The 26600-nt window shown below is 45.1% G+C and overlaps 1 protein-coding gene across 1 annotated transcript; it reads right to left on the reverse strand.

The window, feature by feature from the left end:
• Positions 1 to 6434: 6434 nt before the first annotated feature.
• LOC110509013 (protein crumbs homolog 1-like) lies at positions 6435 to 26303 on the reverse strand. The gene is made up of 9 exons (XM_090225636.1): positions 26101 to 26303; positions 24216 to 24364; positions 20187 to 21209; positions 18839 to 19392; positions 14533 to 14698; positions 11475 to 12402; positions 11010 to 11051; positions 10699 to 10821; positions 6435 to 6750 (listed from the first exon to the last, which is right to left on the reverse strand). Exons 1-9 carry the CDS (start codon positions 26301 to 26303, stop codon positions 6492 to 6494), a joined length of 3447 nt encoding a protein of 1148 aa, XP_090081762.1. The 3' UTR covers positions 6435 to 6491.
• Between the last annotated feature and the right edge of the window lie 297 nt (positions 26304 to 26600).

Here is a 26600-nt window from a genome sequence, read left to right on the forward strand (position 1 = left end):
ATTTATATATAAATTCCAGTTGTACTTTATCAAAAGCCTTTTCAAAGTCAGCTATGAATGCCAGGCCTGGTTTCCCAGATTTTTGATAGTGTTAATATTGTTTCCAGTACCTGTTTATTATTATCTTCAAGGTATCGTCCATGTAAAAAGAAAATAAACTGTCTAATTAGTATAAATAATATCCAACAATACCTTTTTAATTCTATGCATATGCATTTTGCTAGAAATTTTGCATCACAACTAGGGCTGTGGCAGTCAGGAAATTTTGTCAGCTGTTGATCGTCAAACAAAAAAACTGTTGTTCTCACGGTAATTTACCGTTAATTAACATAAACACATTTAGCATCTCCTGGTTACACATACAAGCCACTGATGCTGACCTTCGGAACATCTACATAAAGTCTAATAAATCCATGTAATATAGCCTACACCTCCACAATAAAGCCATTATTTATTTTAGAAAGGTCTAAAGAAGCATGATATGAAGAAAATGTAGTCTATTTCAGAAGAACATAATAGCACACTCTGAGTTGTCCTTATGTTAAGTCCTGATCTGGCTATACAAATGGCCATGGGCTACACTAGTTAATTTAGCAGACAAGATTTGCTTAAAATTCTGTGGCATTATTTTATGGTATGAAGAATACAATTGAACAAAGCTGAATAAAATAGAAAGGATATATCACATGCGGCTATTCTGTGTTGAGCGGTTAGCAAAGAAATAGGTACTCCTATATGCTAATTTATAGTTATTAATGTAACTTTAGTTGTTCTACAAACTTTGGGATATGTGTTTTGATTTTTAATACATTGTATGGCTGCATGATGATTTGAAAAACTTCACTTGAAAGTCATGGCTCTGCTTTGTTTTTGTTTTTGCGCAGGCTGTACACACTACATCAGTCACTCATTCACAATTTGACAAGCACTTGATAATGTGTAGAATTTCACGGCGGCATCCCCTTTGTGTGGCCGTAATGCACGCAAAAATACATGCCTTTTGCGGCCAGTGGCTGTTGTACCCTCCTCCCTGAGTGCTGCGTACTCCATCACATGATCGGGTCTTTCTCACAGGCTACAAGTGAAGACAGACACATCAGGGATGCAACTGCGTGCATCCTTATCCAATTCCAAGGTGCATATTGAAGATATTGCAAGAACTGCCCACATTTACTTTAGTCAGCCAACAAGATGAGTAGGCCTAACTGACAGCAAAAGCACTAGCCTATGTCAATCTACTATCCCCCATAGTACAAAGGTCAACCTTCTCTATTCTGTGCGAGATATAAATATTCCAAACATAGTCGGGGACAGTTGTGGGACACGATAGATCCCAAATTAATACAACCACTAGCATCAAAACATTTTTTTACGAAATGTGGCTGACGCAACAGATCAGAACGTTTAGCTTAAAATGTTGATAAACTATTAGTCTGTTTCTTCACTTTATAAGCACAGCAATGCGCACATGGTAGTTGGCTATAAGCGTGAATGTTCCATTAGTGGAAAATGCCATTATCAAAAGTGACTGCAAATGCAATTATGCATGTAATGCTTTTATTATAAAGGTGCATTTTTATAGTGAAAATTAACTTCCCCAAACTTGAAACTCACGTGCTGCTTATATCTGCTTATATTTGCCTGTTAGGCTCCACACCCCTTGTAAAGCGTATTAATGTGCTTCATTTTAAGACGTTATTTGGCCACTTTAGTTGTGATACAAGCCTTATTAAAACATATAGGCCTATGGGCTAGGCTACATGAGGTGTGCGACTATGATTAGAAAAAATCAATACATGTCATCTATGCACTTAAATAGCCAATGGAGGACACTTTCCCTGTGGATTATTGTCATGCCAGCCAGGTAGGCTATACTCCTGTTGTATATATAAGCAATGTGCTTAATATTAGGAAAGTTGATAAATAAATATAATAGGCCTAGCTAGGGCTGGGCGGTATACCGTATTTTATGATATACCCGTATTGATGCACGGATTTGGGTTTTTGGTTTGGGTTTTTACTTTACCTTCTATAACGGTATATGAATGTTTGGTTTGTTAAATGGGATACACCGTGTGTAACGTACATTTTTATAGTTTACTTCTCCGCTCTCTCTCCATGCCACTTTCCACACAGACCTAATACCGCCCCCTGTCACTCAAGGATGGCATTTGTTTTTACTCAATCACGAGACACTTGTGTTCAGTCTGCATGGTCAATGTAGCACATGCAACAATGTTGATGACAACGATGGTTTTCACTTTGCTTCTTAACATAAATCCACTAGCATTCTATAATTACACGATTTGTTTGTGTTTCTTACATCTGCTAACACCTAGATTGTATTTTCTAAGCAAGTTGGGCCATAATCCTGTTAGCTGCTAACGCTAATCGCCAGCTAGCTGTTACATGTACTGAGTGAGAGCAAACATAATTAGCTATACAGCCTAATAATACCAGTGATGGTGTAGACCTAAATCAGCATTCAGCATATCGTTTGTGCAACAGTATCGTCTAAATCAAAGAGGAATATGCAAAGCAAGAATAAGATAAATACATGAAGTAGTTAATAGAAAACATTCAATGTAGCCAAAGATTATAGGGTCCCCTAGGAAACACTGATCAACACTGGTTCCTACCCTGTCACAATAACTCCTCCCTGGCATTATCATTCGTTGTCATGTCAAACAACACTGTATTCAAAGTGCCCACTATTATATTCTAACAATAGAATTAGAATAGTCATTCTATTTCCATGATTCCAACAGTTCACCCAAGTGTTTTGCTCTAAATCGCAAGTCAAATCGCAATTGCGACATTTGGTTAAAAATAAGTCCTAGATTATTTGCCCATATCGTGCAGCGCTACATGGCAGTGTGGAAATGATCTCAATTGAGTGCAGGAAATACAGAACATTATAAATCTGCTGAAATTTGTTTTGGTTGAAGTTGAATTGAACAGTATAAAACAATCAGAATGGAGAAAGACCCATTGAAATCACTTAGAGTGTATGTGTTGCCACCCTAAGGTCACACACTACTTATAAAGCAGCCCTAAGCCTAGCTTATAGAAAGCTTATAGAAAGCTGATCCTCCTCTTGTTAGTAGAGGCCATGACTCTGTTTTCTAGCTCAATTGCATAGCCTATTGAAATGTTGCGCAACATGAGTTCATGGGCTCTCATGAAGTGTTTGATTAATACATTTGCATTGATGTCAAAGTGATTAGAGGGACAATAGCGTGCTGAATACGAGGCAGTTAGCAAGTTTGGTAGGTTACTAATGACCATCAGCAGCTTCAGAGCTTGGAGAAGCCTATCACTAAATGGTTACATGGAATATGACTGCCTTCATGACTGGAGACCGCAGGTGTGGCGGTAATACGGTAACTGCAACAGCCTAATCACAACACTGAAGTGTAAAGTGCTTCCAATTTGTTTTCTGGACTGGATCTTTGTATTTACCATTTGGATCCTGTTTCAGTAATAATGAAATCCGACCTTCTTGTTGAGTATCTGATAATCTACAATTTTTATAGGAGTGTATAAAACATGATAATAACGGTCCTCTGAGTACATCACAAAAGGATTGGTATACCTCAACTGGTAGACCATCCAGCCCTGGAGTTTTCCTGGACTTAAAGGCTTTAATTGCATCAAGAAGTTCCTCCTCTGTAATTTGGCCTTCACATGAGTCTTTCTGTACAGCTGTTAATTTTACATTATAAATCAAATAAAAAATGGAGATGGAGGAGACTGAAATGAAAACATATGCTTAAAGTGCTTTGCTTCCTCTTTCAAAATATAGTTTGGTGAATTATCGGGGTCATTTTGGTAGCATTATTATGTTGAAGATTTAAAAAATCATTTGGTTCATTTTTACCCATATTTCATCATGTTCTCTTTAAATTTTATAATATATTACACTTGATCTTTCTTGAACAAGTTCCTCCATTTATTTTTTGTTTTTCCTCTAACTTATTCTGTGTCTCTATGGTACAGTTTTTATTGGTATCTATCTTTACTGTTAGTCCTTCCATTTCCTTTTAAAAAATGGACTCTTTTGACCTAAATTGCCTTTGTTTTAAAGATGAGTACTTCATTGCATGGCCTCTAAAGGGACATTTAAAAGTGTCCCATACAATAAGAGGATGTGCTGTACCTACATCTGAAGTCGGAAGTTTACATACACTTAGGTTGGAGTCATTAAAACTCGGTCTTCAACCACTCCAGAAATGTATTGTTAACAAACTATAGTTTTGGCAAGTTGGTTAGGACATCTACTTTGTGCATGACATAAATCATTTTCCCAAAAATAGTTTACAGACAGATTATTTCACTTATAATTCACTGTATCACAATTCCAGTGGGTCAGAAGTTTACATACACTAAATTGACTGTGCCTTTAAACAGCTTGGAAAATTCCAGAAAATGAGGGTCATGGCTTTAGAAGCTTTTGATAAGCTAAGTGACATAATTTCAGTCAATTGGAGGTGTACCTGTGGATGTATTTCAAGGCCTACCTTCAAACTCAGTGCCACTTTGCTTGACATCATGGGAAAATTAAAAGAAATCAGCCAAGACCTCAGAAAACAATTTGTAGACCTCCACTAGTCTGGTTCATCCTTGGGAGCAATTTCCAAAAGCCTGAAGGTACCACGTTCATCTGTACAAACAATAGTAAGCAAGTATAAACACCATGGGACCACGCAGCCGTCATACCGCTCAGGAAGGAGACGCGTTCTGTCTCCTAGAGATGAACGTACTTTGGTGCGAAAAGCGCAAATCAATCCCAGAACAACAGCAAATTACCTTGTGAAGATGCTGGAGGAAACAGGTACAAAAGTATCTATATCCACAGTAAAACGAGTCCTATATCGACATAACCTGAAAGGCCACTCAGCAAGGAAGAAGCCACTGCTCCAAATCCGCAATGTAAAAACCAGACTACGGTTTGCAACTGCATATGGGGACAAAGATCGTAATTTATGGTGAAATGTCCTCTGGTCTGATGAAACAGAAATAGAACTGTTTGGCCATTATGACCATCATTATGTTTGGAGGAAAAAGGGGGAAGCTTGCAAGCCGAAGAACACCATCCCAACCGTAAAGCACGAGGGTGGCAGCATCATGTTGTTGGGTTGCTTGGCTGCAGAAGGGACTGGTGCACTTCACAAAATAGATGGCATCATGAGGAGGGACAATTATGTGGATATATTGAAGCAACTCAAGACATCCGTCAGGAAGTTAAAGCTTGGTCGCAAATGGCAATGCAAGGCAATGCTACCAAATACTAATTGAGTGTATGTAATATTCTGATCCACTGGGAATGTGATGAATGAAATAAAAGCTGAAATTAATCATTCTCTCTACTATTATTCTGACATTTCACATTCTTAAAATAAAGTGGTGGTCCTAACTGACATAAGACAGGGCATTTTTTACTAGGATTAAATGTCAGGAATTGTGGAAAAACTGAGTTTAAATGGATTTGGCTAAGGTGTATGTAAACTTCTGACTTCAACTGTATGTTATGTCGGAAAACGTCAGTTCTAAATTATTCTGTCCTAGTTAAAAGCAAGTTATCATCCAATAGGCTTTGATTAAATTTCCAATATCCTTGCCCACATGGAAATTCTGTAAGTGTAATGTTATAGGCCAATTATTTGATGGTCCGACCGCATTCTGTCCCCTATCAATTTAAAAATTGATTCTGTCCCCTATCAATTTACAAAAAACATTTAGTGCTAGCGAGAACGACATAAGAAAGTAGTCAAGACGACTAGCTTGATTGAGCCTCCGCCATGTATATGTCACTAGGTCAGGATATTTAAGTCTCCATATATCCACTAGTTCCAATATATCCATGATTTCGATATTTCCTTAAGTGAACGAGGGTAATAGTTTGTTGTGTGATTTCCCTAACGGTCCATTGCGGTATTTAAAACTGTATTATAATCTCCCACCATAATAATAGAGTCTTGTATTGCTTGTAGGTTTGATAAAGTATTATATATCATTTCAAAGAAGTGTGGATTATCATTATTTGGACTGTATGGATTAATGAGCCATATCTGTTTATGGTCTAATAACATATGTAAATAGTTAAGGTAAGGTTTTTGGGAGGGTAAATGGATCCTAAACCTGTGCATAGGAAGTGGGAGCAACAGCTACCCAGAACATTCAATCAACACTTTGTAGCCCATGTTGGTTCCCGATGGCCCTTTGTTATCCATGTTGGCTCTCATGTGCTCCTAGTTGTCCATGTTGTCTCTCATGTGCTCCTAGTTGTCCATGTTGTCTCTCATGTGCTCCTAGTTGTCCATGTTGGCTCTCATGTGCTCCTAGTTGTCCATGTTGGCTCTCATGTGCTCCTAGTTGTCCATGTTGTCTCTCATGTGCTCCTAGTTGTCCATGTTGGCTCTCATGTGCTCCTAGTTGTCCATGTTGGCTCTCATGTGCTCCTAGTTGTCCATGTTGGCTCCAATGGATCGCTAGTCGTCATCTCTTTGCAGTTGTCCCCAGTCGATCTCTGGGCCATCGTCGAGGTGCAAGATAAGGTAGGACATGAGCTGGAACACGTATTGGAATTGCAACAAGGCCAGGTACAAGTAGAAGTCGCTGACATCGATCTGGCACTGGTCACCTGAGAAGTTCATCTCACATATACAGAGGAAGTGGTTGACGAGGTTGTGGCAGTAGCCTCCGTATTCACAGGGGCCCGACGCACACTCATCAAAGTCTACCTCACACCTGTTACACACGGGGGATTTCATGAAATATACTTATATATTAGTTATATATTTAACAAGAATTGCATATTTTAATAATATTAATTACATTATTATATACATATACATTGTGTTACAAAACCAACTAGCTAGCCAACTGAGTTTGGTACACTTTCTAAGTCTAGGAGTCCTAGGCCTAGCTAAATGGTCTGTAACCTGATTTAATGTGTTCATTTCAAATCAAATCAAATCCAACTTTATTAGTCACATGCTCTGAATACAACAGGTGTAGTAGAGCTTACAGTGAAATGTTTTCTTACAAGCCCCTAACCAACAGCGCCGTTTAAGAAAAATATGGATAAGAATAAGAGATAAAAGTAACAAGCAATTAAAGAGCAGCAGTAAAAAAATACAATATTTACAGGAGGGTGCCAGTACAGAGTCGATGTGTGGGGGCACCAGTTAGTTGAGGTAGTATGTAGATGTAGGTAGAGTTATTAAAGTGACTATGCATAGATGACAACAGAGTGGCAGTGGTGTAGAGGGGGGGGGTCAATACATATAGTCTGGGTAGACATTTGACTGGATGCTCAGGAGTCTTATGGCTTGGGGCTAGAAGCTGTTTAGAAGCCTCTTGAACCTAGACATGGCGCTCCAGTACCACTTACCGTGAGAGAACAGTCTATGACTAGGGTAGCTGGAGTCTTTGACAATTTTTAGGGCCTTCCTCTGACACCACCCGGTGTAGAGGTCCTGGATGGCAGGAACCTTGGCTCCAGTGATGTACTGGGCCGTTCGCATTACCCTCTGTAGTGCCGAGCAGTTTCCATACCAGGCAGTGATGCAACCACCATGCTCTCGATGGTGCAGCTGTAGAACCTATTGAGGATCTGAGGACCCATGCCAAATCTTTTCAGTCTCCTGAGGGAGACTGAAAAGGGGAAAATAAGTTTTGTCATGCCCGCTTCATGACTGTTTTGGTGTGCTTGGACCATGTTAGTTTGTTGGTGATGTGGACACCAAGGAACTTGAATCTCTCAACCTGCTCCACTACAGCCCCTGTCGATGAGAATGGGGTCGTGCTCTGTCCTCTTTTTCCTGTAGTCCACAATCATTTCCTTTGTCTTGATCACGTTGAGGGAGAGGTTGTTGTTCTGGCACCAGACGGCCAGGTCTCTGACCTCCTCCCTATAGGCTGTCTCATTGTTGTCTGAGATCAGGCCTACCACTGTTGTGTCATCTGAGGGAGAGGTTGAAAATGTCAGTGAAGACACTTGCTAGTTGGTCAGCGCATGCTCGCAGTACATGTCCTGGTAATCTTTCTGGCCCTGTGGCCTTGTGAATGTTGACCTGTCTAAAGGTGTTACTCACATTGGCTGCGGAGAGCGTGATCACACAGTCTCCCAGTACAGCTGGTGCTCTCATGCATGTTTCAGTGTTATTTGCCTCAAAGCGAGCATATAAGTAGTTTAGCTCGTCTGGTAGGCCCATGTCACTGGGCAGCTCTTGTCTGTGCTTCCCTTTGTAGTCTGTAATGGTTTGCAAGCCCTGCCACATCCGACGAGGATCAGAGTCGGTATAGTATGACTCAATCTTAGTCCTGTATTGACACTTTGCCTGTTTGATGGTTCGTCAGAGGGCATAGAGGAATTTCTTATAAGCTTCCGGGTTAGAGTCCCGCTCCTTGTAAGCGGTAGCTCTAGCCTTTAGCTCAGTGTGGATGCTGCCTGTAATCCATGGCTTCTGGTTGGGGTATGTACGTACGATCACTGTGGGGAGGACGTCATCAATGCACTTATTGATGAAGCCAATGACAGATGTGGAATCCTCCTCAATGCCATTGGAGGAATCCCAGAACATATTCCAGTCTGTGCTAGCAAAACAGTCCTGTAGCTTAGCATATGCTTCATCTGACCACATTTATTTTTCTAGTAACTGGTGCTTCCTGCTTACATTTTTTGCTTGTAAGCAGGAATCAGGAGGATGGAATTATGGTGAGATTTGCCAAATGGAGGGCGAGCTTTGTATGCGTCTCTGTGTGTGAAGTATAGGTGGTCCAGAGTTATTTTCACTCTAGTTGCACATTTAACATGCTGATAAAAAATTGGTTAAAACTGATTTAAGTTTCCCTGCATTAAAGTCTCCGACTAGGAGCGCCACCTCTGGGTGAGTGTTTTCTTGTTTGCTTATGGCGGAATACAGCTCATTCATGCTATTTTAGTGCCAACCTCTGACTGAGGTGGTATGTAAAACAGCTACAAAGAATAAAGATGAGATCCCTCTCGGTAGGTAGTGTGGTCTACAGCTTATCATGATATACTCAACCTCAGGTGAGCAATAGCTCGAGACTTTCTTAGATATTGTGCACCAGCTGTTATTTTCAAAAATACATAGTCCGCTGCCCCTTGTCTTACCAGACGCTGCTGTTCTATCCTGCCAGTACATCGTATAACCAGCCAGCTGTATGTTGATATTGTCGTCGTTCAGCCACGACTCCATGAAGCATAAGATGTTACAGTTTTTAATGTCCCGTTGGTAGTTTAACCTTCTCCGTAACCCGTCGATTTTATTGTCCAAAGATTGCACGTTTACTTGCAGAATTGAGGGATAGTGGGGTTTAATCGATCACTTTCGAATTCTCAGCAGGCACCCCGCTTTCTGGCCTCTCTTTCTCCACCTCCTCTTCACACAGATCATGGGGATTTGGGCCTGTTCCCGAGGGAGCCGTATATCCTCCGCCTCGGGTTTGTCAGAGTCGTGAAAGAAGAAAAAGGATTCTGCTAGTCCGTGGTGAGGAATCGCAGTCCTGATGTCTAGAAGTTATTTTCGGTCATAAGAGACGGTAGCGGCAACATTATGTACAGAATGAGTAAAAAATAAGTTAAAAATGAGCAAAAAAACACAATCGGTTGGTGGCATGTAAAACATCTGCCTTCTGCTCCGGGCGTCATTTTCTTGTGTGTAGATTTATGAGAGACGTCGGAGTATACGGACTGTGTTGTATGCATTTGCCTCCAGGAGACAGCAACCTTACCTAGGTCCTGGGCCTCCTCCATCCTGACTCCTGGGTCGGCCAGCCCAAGCAGGCTATTGAATTGTTAACAAAATAAATATGTACAAAAAACTAAATTTAAAAAATTCATGCTCCAAAAAGATAACCCCAAAACAAACACTGGCAGCCCAAGAGGCTTCTGGACACTTCTCTCTTACTGATTGCCGATAATTTTTAATTACCCACACCTGTGCAATTATCAAGGCTAGGCACAGCATCTGCAGTCGGTTGCTGCTGCCTCCTAGGGATTAGGTAGTGTTCTGTCTATCTATGCTAATACTTAACCACGCCCCTATATAATAAAAATTGGTACAATCATTTTTCTTCTTCATTCATGTGGTATACTGAGTAGCAATTTTGTTTTATTTCCATTTGCTTTATGACTCTAAAACCTAATTAAAATTAACATATTTGATCATCAATATTCTATCTAAATCTTCAAGGGAGAGGGAGTTGACAGGTAATGTTTTTTGTTCACCATGGCGATATCAATATAATTTGTTTAAATCTATCAAAAGTAGAGAACTTTCCGGACCCTGAGTTGTCTTGTTACACTATATGTAAACATGAAATGAAGGAAGTTGACCCTGCTCATTCCTCAATAATTTAGGATGTTTGACAGATCTGATGGAGTTTACCAAACCTTGGGACACATCTTTAAGGAGTCACAGTTTTAAGATACATATTCTTCGAAGTCACAAAGGTTTATTCCAAGAAACTACATGAGATCCGTTTTCAGATCCAAGTTTCTAACATTTTGAGTTTCCGAGGTTGAAATTGGAATCCTTTGCTTAGGACAAGGATTGTCCAGATTTTCAAGAATGCCTGAATTACATAGTAATTACCCTTAGGTTTCATTGAAATTCATTGACACAAGTGTTTACTACAGATTTACTATTGTTTATATTCATGGCTTACCATTGCCCTATAAAACCGGGCAGACAGTCACAGGTGTAGTCTTGCTTAGAGCAGTTCCCCCCGTTGAAGCAGCTGTAATTCCATCTGTCTCCAGGACACACGGACGTGGGCAGGTTGGGGTATCTAGAGTTCAGCGACACAAACATACAAGCATCAGTTACCTGACAGTTAGGAGTTTGATAGCTGGCGAAATGGCTCAAACAGAATTGTTAGTTGATTAAGTTGATGTGTCTAATCACCACAGATGTGAGCTAGTATTGGCTTGAGAGGATATCATTTAAAATTACTTGAAAGAACTTGAAATAACTTACGGTATCTTTTCAATGTACCATGGGACTTCTGGCACCTTTTCACTAAAAGAGAATGATTAATCAGGCATCCATTTGGGGCGGCAGGGTAGCCTAGTGGTTAGAGCAGTGGACTAGTAACCGGAAGGTTGCAAGTTTAAACCTCCGAGCTGACAAGGTACAAATCTTTCGTTCTGCCCCCGAACAGGCAGTTAACCCACTGTTCCTAGGCCGTCATTTAAAATAAGAATTTGTTCTTAACTGACTTGCCTAGTTAAATAAAGGTAAAATTTAAAAAATTGTGTTCATATTACCCTTGACATATGATGTGACATATGCAATAACTCATACACAATTGAGTTATAGCTTTGGATTGTTTTGTTTAGTTCTTGCAGATTTGTTTTTTGATTTGTTCTATGTTCTTTAAGATAAATTAGGGTTAGGATGGGTTAAGGTTGGGGGGGAATATGGGAAGCGTTTGAGACTTACTCGCAGAAGGGCCCGGTCATGTTCCTGGGGCAGTGGCAGGCATAGTTCAGGAGGCCTCTGAGACAGGTGGCCTCCGGGCCGCACTTGTTGTTCTCACACGTGTCCACGTCCTTCTCACACCTGGTCCCCCCATACCCCGGCTCACACGCACATAGATATCCCTCCCCCAACACACTGCAGTTGCCATGGACACAGGGCTTGACGGCGCAGGTGTCCACGTCATTCTGGCATTGTGGCCCCATCCACTCAGGAGGGCACCTGCAGAGGGAGAGGTCAAAGAGTTCCTCACACACCCCATGGTTTAGACAAGGGTTCGGCGTGCACACACTAGCCCCCCGGCAGCCATATAGGGGGGTGACGGCACTGGGGGTCCTCACAAACTGCCCTTCTTGGGGCCTGGGAAGGTTCAGGTCAGTATCTCCATAGTAGGGCAGTGGGAGCCCCCCGATCTGGACAGGGCCCAGACATCCATCCAAATTCCCCCCAGCCTCTGGCCCCAGACCTCCCAGGAGGATGTCCACTCCCTCCCTGAGGAAGGCCAGGCTCCCAGAGGCGACTTTGGACACAACATGCTCCTCCTCTACTCCATCTCTTCCCCCATCCAGGACCATGATCCACCTGGAGGTCTGTAGATCCGGGGCTTCCATGGAGAGCTCCACCATGTGCCACTTGCCGTCGCTGACCAGGCCCCGGCTCTGGGCAGTGAGCTTGGGGGAGGCCTCACCACCACCGGCCTGTAGTTCTAGCAGGAGGTGAGAGTCCTGGAGGGAGATGGTGATGAACTCAGAGCCTTTCTTGGTGTGTAGGAGGGTGGCGTTCGTTTGTCTGGTTCGCACACTTAGGAGGACGCTGCTGAGGTGGTGCCTGATCTTCCCGTTGCCTCTGTAGGAAAGTATGCTGTCATTCCGAAGTGTCACGTTGGACACACCTGGGATGCAAAACAGAAGAGGCTTAAAACAACGAAATCTGTAACTGAAATATCCTCAGTGGCACAAGAAGCAACCAAAAATCAACGAGAGAGATGGGGCAAGTGCAATGTTCAACATTTTGGGCTAAAACCCCTTTCAAGTAACTGAGTCATTAACCGTTGCCCCCATCTCTCCCATTGATTTGTGGTTAGCCCTGGGCAAAGTTACTGAAGTTAAAGGTGGCTGTTTAAAGAAATCCACACCATGGATTACAGTCTCTCCTAGCCCATAGACTACTTTCAGGGTAAGGAACCATATAGAGACCTTATCTTTTAATTGCCTATTGAACAAATAGGAGCATTACTTGAAACAATTCTGGTACCTTAACCTCTTGAATCATGTGGTGGTATGGTTAATCTGGGGGGATAAACTTGGCTCATTGGCTCATGGGAATTCTGTGTTGGGCTTCTCCTTCTGCCCTAAGTCTCTACTGTATTTACCTTTACTCTAGTTAAGCCCTCAGATAAGGAAACACAGGGAGGATAATCAACAGCCCATTCAGTGGATACACACTGAATAGGCCGACATACTAGTCTGCTCTATATAGAATACGCCAAATACAGAGAAGAAATTGCTACATGTCTATGTTTCCCTGGCCTCTCTTCAAGAACCCCCAGCCAGTTCCACGTATCTATTTAAGTACAGCGAACTTAATTCAACTAATTAAGCAGACATGATTCAACTCGTCAAGCAGAGTGGATTCAGCTAATGAAGGGCTTGATGATTAGTGAACTACCGGTAATTGAATCAGGTGCACTGATACTGGATTAGGTCAAATACACTACATGACCAAAAGTATGTGGACACGTGCTCGTCAAACATCTCATTCCAAAATCCTGGGCATTAACATGGAGTTGATCCTCCCTTTGCTGCTATAACAGCCTCCACTCTTCTGGGAAGGCTTTCTACTAGATGTTGGAACATTTCTTTGGGGACTTGCTTCCATTCAGCCACAAGAGCATTAGTGAGGTTGTGCACTGATGTTGGGCGATTAAGTCTGGCTCGCAGTCGGTGTTCCAATTCATCCCAAAGGTGTTAGATGGGGTTGAGGTCAGGGCTCTGCGCAGGCCAGTCAAGTTCTTCCACACTGATCTCAACAAACCATTTCTGTATGGACCTCGCTTTGTGCACGGGGACATTTTCATGCTAAAACAGGAAAGGGCATTCCCCAAACTGTTGCCACAAAGTCAGAAGCAAAGAATCATTGTATGCTGTAGCATTAAGATTTCCCTTCATTGGAGCTAAGGGGCCTTGCCCGAACCATGAAAAACAGCCCCAGACCATTATTCTAACTCCACCAAACTTTACAGTTGGCACTATGCATTGGGGCAGGTAGTGTTCTCCTGGCATCTGCCAAACCCAGATTCGTCCATCAGACTGCCAGATGGTGAAGTGTGATTCATCACTCCAGAGAACGAGAGTCCAATGGCGGTGAGCTTTACACCACTCCAGCCGACATTTAGGCTTGTGTGCAGCTGCTCGACCATGGAAACCCATTTCATGAACATCCCGACGAACAGTTATTGTGTTGACGTTGCTTCCAGAGGCAGTTTGGAACTCTGTAGTGAGTGTTGCAACCGAAGACAGACGATATTTCCTTCAACACTCGGCGATCCCGTTTGTGTGGCCTAGCTTGTGTGGCTGAGCTGTTGTTGCTGCTAGATGTTTCCACTTCACAATAACAGCACTTGCAGTTGACCGCAGCAGCCAAAGGCAGGGCAGATATTTGACGAACTGACTTGTTGGAAAGGTGGCATCCTATGACGGTGCCACATTGAAAATCACTGAGCTCTTCAGAAAGTCCATTCTACTGCCAATGTTTATCCATGGAGATTGCATGGCTGTGTGCTCGATTATATACACCTGTCAGCAACGGGTGTGGCTGAAATAGCCAAATCCACTAATTTAAAGGGGTGTCCACATACAATTGTAAATATAGTGTAACTGGACCTTGCAGGCGGTATTAAAAGAGAGGTTTGAGAAACATTGATATGAGTAATAGTGAAATTTGACTTTTGATTTCTGCAGAATGGATTACATTGCTTGATTGATAATCTCTTCAGAAAGGGGTTCCCGAACTAGGAACTCACACTCAAAGCCCTGTGAGAGGGTCTGGCAGGCTGCGGTCGAGGGGCACGGAGACAGCTCACACCACTTGACCACCTCACAGCGCCGCCCTGCAATGTTGGGTGGGCAATTGCAGATAAAGTCGTCCCACATGGAGTAGCACACTCCGCCGTTCAGACATGGGATGTTCTGGAGGAGACAAATAATAACTCTGTCAAGCAGTTGACTTTGTCATGGAAAATGTCATGGGGCAACTGTGTTGTCATGGGGAGGTTGTGCAGAGTCATTGGGCAACTACAGTTGAAGTCGGAAGTTTGCATACACCTTAGCCAAATACATTTAAACTCATTTTTTCACAATTCCTGACATTTAATCCTAGTAAAAATTCCCTGTCTTAGGTCACCACTTTATTTTAAGAATGTGAAATGTCAGAATAATAGTAGAGAGAAGAATTAATTTCAGCGTTTATTTTTTTTATCACATTCCCAGTGGGTATGAATTTTACATACACTTAATTAGTATTTGGTAGCATTGCCTTTAAATTGTTTAACTTAGGTCAAACGTTGCAGGTAGCCTTCCACAAGCTTCCCACAATAAGTTGGGTGAATTTTGGCCCATTCCTCCTGACAGAGCTGGTGTAACTGAGTCAGGTTTGTAGGCCTCCTTGCTCGCACACTCTTTTTCAGTTCTGCCCACAAATGTTCTATAGGATTGAGGTCAGGACTTTGTGATGGCCACTCCAATACCTTGACTTTGTTGTCCTTAAGCCATTTTGCCACAACTTTGGATGTATGATTGGGTCACTGTCTATTTGGAAGACCCATTTGCGACCAAGCTTTAACTTCCTGACTGATGTCTTGAGATGTTGCTTCAATATATCCACATAATTTTCCTACCCCATGATGCCATCTATTTTGTGAACTGCACCAGTCCCTCCTGCAGCAAAGCACTCCCAAAGGTTTTGGCTGATTTATTTTGATTTTCATGATGTCAAGCGAAGAGGCACTGAGTTTGAAGGTAGGCCTTGAAATGCATCCACAGGTACACCTCCAATTGATTAAAATTATGTCAATTAGCCTATCAGAAGCGTCTAAAGCCATTACATAATTTTCTGGAATTTTCCAAGCTGTTTAAAGGCACAGTCAACTTAGTGTATGTAAACTTCTGACCCACTGGAATTGTGACACCTTGAATTATAAGTTAAATAATCTGTCTGTAAACAATTGTTGGAAAAATGACTTGTGTAATGCACAAAGTAGATTTCCTAACTGTAACGGTTGTCGTTGGTGGAAGAAGGAGAGGACCAAGGTGCAGCGCGGTACGTGTTCATGATCTTTTAATTACACTGAACACTAGAACAAAAGGAACAAAACGGAACAAACGAAACAGTCCTGTCAGAGACAGAGACAGAAAACAACTACCCACTCAAGGGTGAAAACAGGCTGCCTAAGTATGGTTCTCAATCAAAGACAACGGTTGACAGCTGCCTCTGATTGGGAACCATACCAGGCCAAACACCTAGAAATACAAACATAGAACAAAACATAGAATGCCCACCCCAACTCACGCCCTGACCAACCTAAAATAGAGACATAAAAAGGTCAGGACGTGACACTAACCGACTTGCCAAAATTATTAACAAGAAATTTGTGGAGTGGTTGAAAAACTATTTTTAATGACTCCAACCTAAGTGTCTGTAAACTGACTTCAACTGTATGTCGTCAAAGAGAATATACTTGCAGAGCTCCAGAAACTGATTCTCAAATATCATCACACTTGTAGGCAATGTCATGGCGATGTTAACTAGCTTCGATCATGCGCGGAAATTAGAGAAAATGAACTGCTATGTGAAGGTTAAGGACCAAGCAGGCAATGAGACAACAAAGTAGGGTGCAAACACTGTAGTAGGGTTTTTATTTCCCCAAACTTAAGTTCTTAACAATGTAAGAGGATTCAAGCCATAAAGTTGCATAAAATATTATAATGTCTGTAAATTAATAAAAGTAAACTTTTCTAAAGCCTCAACATAAAGTATAACTGACGTCTACATAGCAGAGGAGCAGCAACTGTAACGATCGTCGTTGGAATGAGACAGGCGGGAGTGAAGTGCGATTCCGGCAGCGCCGGAGTGAAGGGCGATTCCGGCAGCTCCTGACTGACGGGCGACTCCGGCAGCTCAGGACAGACGGGCGGCTCTGGCAGCTCAGGACAGACGGGCGGCTCTGGCAGCTCAGGACAGATGGGCGGCTCTGGCAGCTCAGGACAGATGGGCGGCTCTGGCAGCTCAGGACAGATGGGCGGCTCTGGCAGCTCAGGACAGATGGGCGGCTCTGGCCGCTCAGGACAGACGGACGAACCTGGAGGGAGGAGACGGAGAGACAGCCTGGTACGTGGGGCTGCCACAGGACCCACCAGACTGAGGAGACCTACAGGAGGCCTGCTGCTTGGAGGAGGCACCGGATGGACCGGGCTGTGAGGGAGCACTGGAGCCCTGGTGCGCAGCCTTGGCACCACTCCTCCCGGCTGGATCACCATTTCAGCCCGGGACCATCCAGAGTGCAGGCACAGGTTAAACCAGGCTGTGGGTGAGCACTGGAGATCCTCTGCATACCACTCGCACCTCTCCCTTAGGCTCAATACCCACATTCGCCCAGCACGGGCGGAGCGCAGGCATAGGACGCACTGCACCCTCCCAGCGCCCCGGAGACACAGCACGCAGCGCCGGCGCAGGATACCCTGGGCCGAAACGGCGTACTGGAGACCAAACACGCTGGGCTGGCACAACACGCCCTGGCTGGATGCCCACTCTCGCTTGGCACTTGCGGGGTGCTGGCCTATAGCCCACCGGCTATGAGCGCGTACTGGCGACACCTTGCATTTGACCGCATAACACGGTGCCTGACCAGTACTGTGCTTCTTCCGGTAAGCATGAGGAGTGGGCTCAGGTCTCCAACCTGACTCTGCCACACTCCCCGTGTCCCCCCCCCCCCAAATGTTTTTGGGGCTGCCTCTCGTGTCTGTCGCGCTGCTGTGCTGCCTCCTCATATCGCTGCCTCCAGCTCTGCCTTGGGGCGGCGATATTCCCCAGCCTGTGCCCAGGGCCCTTTTCCGTCCAAAATCTCCTCCCATGTCCATGAGTCCAGAGATCGCTGCTGCCCGATATCAAGCTGCTTGGTCCTTGGTTGGTGGGTGATTCTGTAACGTAATTCGTCCTCCTCTGACGAGGAGTAGTCAAGATCGGACCAATGCGCAGCGTGGTATGTGTCCATGTTAATATTTAATAAATCAACTGAATAACAAAACAACAAAGTGAAAGAACGAAACGACAACGAAACAGTCCTGTCTGGTGAAGACACAAAATAATCACCCACAAAACACAGGTGGGAAAAGGCTACCTAAGTATGATTCTCAATCAGAGACAATGAACGACACCTGCCTCTGATTGAGAACCATACCAGGCCAAACACAACATAGAAAAAAGAACATAGACTACCCACCCCAACTCACGCCCTGACCCAACTAAAACAAAGACATAACAAAGGAACTAAGGTCAGAACGTGACAGCAACTCATATCAAGGGTTAACTAAAGCCAAAAGCATGGCACTCAGAAGGGAATGGCCAGTTCCAAATATACAAGGCAGGTAGGCTGTAAAGATACTCATATGTGCATAGTACATTTTACCATAATATTTAGAGTTAGGGAAATCCATTTCGCCTACATGCTGGACAGAGGTGATATCATCCAAAACCCCTCCAGATTAAGGGTAATAGAATGTGGGTAATAGAATGTGCCAAGAACACCTAGCCACCAGAAAAGAGCTGCACAAAGCCAAAATGGTAAAACGGGGTAATTATTTGAACAAGGCTAAATGTTTGTTGCGAATGAATGTTAAAGTGCACAGGATAGGGACATTTAGCAGTGCGGCTAGATGTGTCTGTCACTCTAAGGAAGTTATATTTCAGTCTTTCATTGACTTCCCAAACCCCAAATCCCAGTATGGTCTGTTTGGTCTGCTTCGCGGTCATCCCAGGAAGTATTGGCTGCTAGGAACTTTGGGTTTATAAACTCAGTGGTGTTGTCATGAGGCAACTGTGGTATTGTCATGAGGCAACTGTGGTGTTGTCATGGGGCAACTGTGGTGAGTCATGGGGCAACTGGCATTGTCATGGGGCAACTGGGGTTTTGTCATGGGGCAACTGTGTTGAGTCATGGGGCAACTGTGGTTTATCAGTATAGTATGTAGTATATACTGTGGTTTGTCATGGGGCAACTGTGGTTTGTCAGTATAGTATGTAGTATATAGTATAGTGTATGTCCAGCTACTCACACTGCAGACGTTGTCACTCATACATCCCTGTGTGACGTTGACCAGCTCCTCCACACCGTATGAGGCCACTGAAGTTCCTATGGGAAAGAACTGCAGCCGTTTATTGTTTATTCTCAGGTCCTGGATACAGCCTTTCAGGTAACCCCCGAAGGAGGCCGAGGCTCTCTGGTCAGACAAGCCCCCAACGTAGACCAGGTCCCCTGGCTGCGCCACCACGGGCCGGATGGGAATGGTTCCATGGCTCTGGGCCGACTGGAACAGGGTCACAGAGTCGCCCTCCAGCTGCACCGTCACCAAGTGAAAGTGGCCATCACTGACCACTTTGCTTCCCGCCAGGCTCTCAAAATTGTTCACCTGAACTTTGACCCGGCCGTCATCCAGCCACAGGCGGAGGTACTGGCTGGTGCTGTTAGCCAGGACCAGGAGAAGGCCACTGGGGCGCCGGGTACGCACAAACATGGATATGGTGATGGTGCCAGAACCCAGGGGATCGTCCAAGGAGAAGACGGCATAGCTTGCTACGTCCTCGTACCCGAACTTGGCGGTGATGTACTCTGTGTTGATACAGAGAGAGAGAGAGTTTTAGAAAAATAAATAAAGTTGCAAACTATGTCCTCCCAATTATTTAATGCATAGATGAAGAACTAACAGAGAGAGATGGTGTCAAAACACAAAGACAATAGCATGGTCTCACGTTAAAGCGTTGTGGCGGGAGTCCTTGGGAACCCCTGTTTTCTGGAAAGTAAAAGCTCTCCCAGTCGGCTCCTTAAATGTTTCCTTAATCCTAAGGCCAGGTGTTATTTGATTTGCTTCTCTCTGCCTCTGTGTGTTTGAGTTTATGTGTGTACGTTCATGTGTGCCTGTGTGTGTGTACCTGTGTGTGTACCTGTGTGTGCGCATACATGTGTGTTTATGAGTGTGTGTGTGTGTGTGTGTGTGTGTGTGTGTGTGTGTGTGTGTGTGTGTGTGTGTGTGTGTGTGTGTGTGTGTGTGTGTACTGTATATGCTATTTTTACTAGTTCTCTAAGCTCCTTTGCAGTCTACCACAGGCTACTTTATCCACCTGTTCGGTGCCACATTACAAATCCAGCCATCCAGATTTCGGAGTGATCCTGAGGCTGAACTGTTGACCTGTAAATCAGGCAAAAATGACCATTTCCATTGTTCTTGGCTACATTATCCAAGCTTTAGGAGAAGCACATAACCATTGCTCTAATATAATATGTGGTATTATTGCATTGAAATGACATTCTGAAGCTGTGGCTCTCATATTGTACAGTGTTTCTGCTTTACTTTGGTTTTACTGCTACATCTTCAGTGTTTTCAGACAACACTCTCCAGGCCTTACCCTCAGCACAGTCAGTAGTCCCCTTGTATGGTCTGTAGCATTCACACACATAGCTCCTCCATCCCTGGTTTATGCAATGCCCCCGGTTCTGACACGGGTTGTCGTCACACTTGTCCTTGTCGCTGCACCCCGCTGTGACGTTGATCTGAGCCGGTGAGTTGGCGGGGGCAGGCACCACCAGCCGTGACTCCACAAACACGTCCCGAAAGCAGCCCAGGAAGTGGGCAGGCGGGACAAGTGGGACAGAAGGGTCAGCAGCCTCAGGCATCCTCTTTCCTGCTACCACACCGGAGCCCCAGCCCAGTCCCACACCTCCTAGGAAGAGGCTGTGACGGACTGAGCCGGACTCGGAGAGGCCGGAGCCTTGCTCCAGTAGGGGGGTCTCGGTGGTTGGGAACTCCTTGGTGCAGCCCACCTCATCACAGGAGGACTGACGCAATCTGATCCCGCTTCCCTCCGCCTCACTGCCCAGCCAGGCCTCCACTGTGTGCCACTGGCCATCCGACACGCTCGGCGGTAGCTCCAGAACCACTGCCCTTCTTGACTCTTGACCTCTTAGCATGCTGAGGCGTAAGTGGCTGTCGACCAGCTCGATGGTGAGCAGCAAGTCTTCGACCCGGCGCTGGAGGAGGGTGCCGACGTGCCGGTCCGTCCTGAAGCTTAGGGTGACGTTCAGAGGTACTTCAGGGTCCGATAGCTGGGTCTCCACGTACATGTAGCCGCTGGTCTCGAAGGAGAAGATGGTGGACGTCTGACAGTTGGAGCCGGTGAAGCCCGCACGGCAGGTGCAGGTGTAGGTGTGGCGGTCGTTCAGGAAGAGGGGAGAGCAGATGCTGCCATTCTTGCAGTGGTTGCCGTCGCAGCCCAGAAGGGCGACTGTACAGTTCTCACCTCCGTACAGATGGCCATCTTGGCTCTGTTGAGAGCAGAGGCACCTGTAGCCTCCATGATGGCTCTCGCAGACGCCACCATTCTGACACGGTAGCAGTTCACATGTGTTAGTGTCCTCCTCACAGATGGCACCTGTGTAGATATGTAAACAATCAGATATCTTTGCTTCCTGCATTAAAATCAGTTGGCCATTTTTTTTTTCTTTTTTTTATCTATGTGGAATTAATATGTTATTGATATGAATCCGTTTTTCTTTTTCCTTCATGTGAATTTGGCCATACCAAGAGATTGAAAACATTGAAAACATGAATTCAAAAGTTTGCCACATGTCATGCCATTGATTACTAGTTTGTTTTTTTAAATCTTTATTTTCCTTTCAAATATATCCACATTTACCTAGTTAAATACACGTGTATATGTAGGGAAGTATAACATTAATTTTGCAGATTAATTGGTTGATATGTTCACTTGTACTACTTTTCCCGTATCAACCAATCAAATAATAGCTTTAATTATAGAAATAGATATTTGTAGTTTATTTCGTGACGTTTAGTTTGAACACTATAGAAAGCAAGTCATAAAGAACATAAAACTGTTGATGAAAATATTAGCGTGATAAAACAATTTGATATTCTCTTTGTAACACTTTTCTGTTCTGTGCACTGTATGTCCTCACAGGAAACCTCACAGAGAACAACAACAACAACAACAAACTCACTACGAACAAGAGAGCTAAATTACCTGTATAGAGTAACCACGAAATCCAAACATACACGTTGACTCTCAACATGGTCCTTGGCCAGTCCTCCTAATCAGTAGAAATCGGAATATCGGTAAATGACTCCATTGCATTTCACAGAAGTTGTTTGGAAGCCATTACAACAGATATCAGCTTCTTGTGTTTCCCCCATGGATGAATGGCTGCCCAGTCCAGTCACTCGGGATCACTACGAGCTAGATAGCCTATTTGGGATTAAGCTAATGTACTTAAAATGTCTTCCAAAAGGAGTGCTAGCCAAGGAGTTCACAGGACTAATTTGAGCAACAGCAAACATCTCCATTAGTCTAGTAACACGAAGGCTTACATAAGAGACTAGAACCTACCTCACCGATTATGAGTTTTTAAAATGAACTTGAATTTAATTTAGGCTGTCTCATGGTGACCTGAAGACCCCCCAAAAATCCATTAATACAACAAAACAAAACAATCCTAACTATAAGACAGCCTATAGTAGGAGGAGTACTGATATAGCCTATAATTCAAATCAAATCAAATCAAATTTGTTACATACACATGTTTAGCAGATGTTATTGTGGGTGTGGCGAAATGTTTTAGTACTTTGATAGTACACTGGTGTCACGAGAATTTTTATCCCAATGGTTGAACTCAACTATCACTACAGCTTTGACCAATTCCCAGAAGTTTGTAAGACCCTGGTTAATTAACAATTAGACAAAGCCCCCAGTCTGCAATAGATCAATCCTTTATTCAGAGAGTACCCTGAGGTAAAAAATGCAAACACAGTCATTTTATAACTCCCACCCCCACCTACACACACACACACACACACACACACACACACACACACACACACACACACACACACACACACACACACACACACACACACACACACACACATTCTCTCCTCCCTAGATTTGAGGGGCCTTGAAAGGGCCCTCTTTCCTGTTGTCAGTTTTCAGAGTTATCACACGTCGACAGTTCAGTTGGCCTTGAATGTCTCAACTCTACCCAGCTCATATTGCGAAATAGTAACACAATGGTCTAGTCACACACATTATTAAATTATGACTCTAACACATTTCATACACTTATATGATTTCATATAGTATTGACTTTAGTCAATACTTTAAACATATAAATTCCTTTAGCAACTGGTTTCAAAGATTTAGTGAACTGATGTTATAGACACGTTATAGATGTTATAGACACACAAAAACACACACACACACATTGGAAGTTAGGGTACCATTCAGTAAAATCCTTTACAGTATCCAGTATTCTATTAGCATATTGGTTAAGGTTAAAACACAGCCACCTACATACTTGCCTACATCAGGGTACTGTGACTCTCTGTGTGGACTTGTTCATTGGTCTCTCTCTCTCCCTGTCTCTCTCTCTCCTCTTGCTCTCTCTCTTTCTCTGTCACTCTCCCCCTTTCTCTCTCTCTCTCTCTCTCTTTCTCTCTCTCTCCTCTCAAATCAATTCAATTCAATTCAAGGGTCTTTATTGGCATGGGAAACATATGTTAACATTGCCAAAGCAAGTGAGGTAGATACAGGGCCTCCCGGGTGGCGCAGTGGTTAAGGTCGCTGTACTGCAGCGCCAGCTGTGCCATCAGAGTCCCTGGGTTCGCGCCCAGGCTCTGTCGTAACCGGCTGCGACCGGGAGGTCCGTGGGGCGACGCACAATTGGCCTAGCGTCGTCCGGGTTAGGGAGGGCTTGGTCGGTAGGGATGTCCTTGTCTCATCGCGCAGTGTGCCTTGAATTCTGAATAAATCACTGACAGTGTCACCAGCAAAGCACCCCCACACCATCACAATGCTTCACGGTGGGAACCACACATGCGGAGATCATCGGTTTACCTACTCTGCGGTTGGAGCCAAAAATCTCAAATTTCGACTCATCAGACCAAAGGACAGATTTCCACCGGTCTGCTTGTGTTTCTTAGCCCAAGCAAGTTATTATCTAGAGTCAATCCTGTTCTAGCAGCAAAGGGGTTCCATATTAATGCCCATGATTTTCAAATCAGATGTTAGATGATATACTCCGCTAAAAGCACCGAGCATGTGTTCCGGGTGCGCAGAGTGCTTGGTCGACTGTTGGAGCTGTACGTCAAGGCTGAGAAATGTCCAACAGTCCATCTCCTTCCTAGGGTACCACATTTCCACTTCAGGGGTGGAGATGGAGAGTGACCGCATTGCAGCCGTGCGTAATTGACCGACTCCCACCACGGTAAAGGAAGTGCAGCGGTTTCTGGGGTTTTCCAACTACTACCGCAGGTTTATTCTGGGTTTTGGTCAGGTAGCGGCTCCCATTACCTCACTGCTGAAGGGGGGACTGGTGCGGCTGCAGTGGTCGGCTGAGGCAGTCAAGGCTTTTGGTCACCTGTTTACCTCGGCTCCCATGCTGGCTCATCTGGATCCTTCTTTGGCATTCATAGTGTGGACGCATCCGAGGCAGTGCTCTCTCAGAGCTCTGGCACGCCACCAAAGCTCCGCCCCTGTGCTTTCTTTTCGAAGAAGCACAGCCCGGCAGAGCGAAACTATGACGTGAGGGACCGGGAGCTGTTGGCTGTTGTCAAGGCTCTGAAGGCGTGGAGACATTGGCTTGAGGCTTTTCTCATCTGGACTGACCACCACAATCTGGAGTACATCTGGGCGGCGAGGAGACTGAGTCCTCGCCAGGCAAGGTGGGCCATGTTCTTTACCCGTTTTGTTTTCACTCCTACAGACCAGGTTCCCAGAACGCTAAGGCAGACGCACTGTCCCGGATGTATGACACAGAGGAGCGGTCCATGGATCACACTCCCATACTTGTTGGACGCGGACATAGTTACGCACAGAGCCCACTCCCCCCCAGTGTCCAGCTGGGCGCCTGTACGTTCCGTCTGCTGTCCTCAACTGTTTTATATATTTGGTCCACACGTCACCCTCCTCTGGTCACCCTGGCATCGGTCGGACAGTGCGTTAACTTAGTGGGAAGTACTGGTGGTCCATCTTGGCCAAGGACGTGAGGGTTTATGTTTCCTCCTGCTCGGTGTGCGCCCAGTGCAAGTCTCCCTGGCACCTGCACAGATGGAAGTTACAACCCCAACCCACAACGGCCGTGGTCGCACCTGTCGGTGGACTTCCTGACAGACATTCCTTCATCATAGGGCAACACCACGATCCTGGTCGTTGTGGATTGGTTTTCTAAGTCCTGCCGTCTCCTCCCTTTGCCCGGTCTCCCTACAGCCCTATAGACTGCAGAGGCCCTGTTCACTCACGTCTTCCGGCAGGGTAGCCTAGAGCGTTGGACTAGTAACCGGAAGGTTGCAAGTTCAAACCCCCGAGCTGCCAAGGTCGATCTGTCGTTCTGCCCCTGAACAGGCAGTCAACCCACTGTTCCTAGGCCGTCATTGAAAATAAGAATTTGTTCTTAACTGACTTGCCTGGTTAAATAAAGGTAAAATTATAAATTAAAATTAAAACTATGGGGTGCCTGAGGATATAGTCTCTGATCGGGGTCCCCAGATCACATCTAGGGTCTGGAGAGCGTTCATGGAACGTCTGGGCGTCTCGGTCAGCCTCACCTCAGGTTTTCACCTGAGAGTAACGGGCAGGTGGAGAGAGTCAATCAGGATGTGGGTAGGTTTCTGCAGTCATATTGCCAGGCCCGGCCGGGGGAGTGGGTGGCGTTCAACCCCTGGGCAAAGATGGCCCAAAACTCACTCCGCCAGTCTCTCTCCTTTCCAGTGCGTACTGGGGTATCATCCTGTTCTGGCACCGTGGCATCAGAGCCAGATCAAAGCTCTTGCGGTGGATGAATGGTTTAAGCGCTCGGAGGAGACCTGGGACGCCGCCCATGTGCACCTGCAACGGGCAGTGAGGCGGCAGAAGGCGAGCGCCGACCGCCACCGCAGTGAGGCCCCGGTGTTTGCACCGGGGGACCGGGTCTGGCTCTCGACCCGAAACCTGCTCCTCCGCCTTCCCTGCCGGAAGCTGGGTCCGCGGTTTGTGGGGCCATTTAAAGTCCTGAGGAGACTGAAGGAGGTAAGCTACAGGTTACAGCTTCCCCCAGATCACATTAATCCCTCGTTCCATGTGTCTCTCCTCAGGCCGGTGGTGGCTGGTCCACTCCAGGAAGCTGAGGTGCGGGAGGTTCCTCCACCCCCTCTGGACATCGAGGGGGCCCCGGCGTATGCTGTTCGAGACATCCTGGACTTGAGGCGTCGGGCAAGGGGCCTTCAGTACCTCGTGGAGTGGGAGGGGTACGGTCCGGAGGAGAGATGCTGGGTGCCGGTGAAGGACGTGGAGGACGTCCTGGACCCTTCGTTGCTCCGGGATTTCCACCGTCTCCGTCCGGATCGCCCTGTGCCTCGCCCTCCGGGTCATCCCCGAGGTCGGTGTCGGCGCTCTGCTGGAGCCGGTGGGGTCAAGGGGGGGGGGGTACTCCTTGTTCGGGCGGCGTTCTGCGGTTAACGTCACCGGGCTTCTAGCCATCGCCGATCCACTTTTCATTTTCCTTTTCTTTTGTCTTTGTCTTACACACCTGGTTTCAATCCCCCAATTACCTGTTCATTATTTAACCCTCTGTTCCCCCATGTTTGTTTGTGAGTGATTGTTTCTATGTGGGAAGGTCTGTTATTGTGGGCTCTGTTTTTGTATTACATTTATTATATGTTGAGTAAAATATGTTTATTTACTCATATCTGCTGTCCTGTGCCTGACTCCTATACACCAGCTACACATAGACCTCCTGACATTGTGGGAGCTGTACTGTTAGATTTCAGTGCAGCC

Source organism: Oncorhynchus mykiss, chromosome 28 (assembly GCF_057628025.1).
Source record: "Oncorhynchus mykiss isolate SJ-2025 chromosome 28, ASM5762802v1, whole genome shotgun sequence".
Lineage (NCBI taxonomy): Eukaryota > Metazoa > Chordata > Actinopteri > Salmoniformes > Salmonidae > Oncorhynchus > Oncorhynchus mykiss.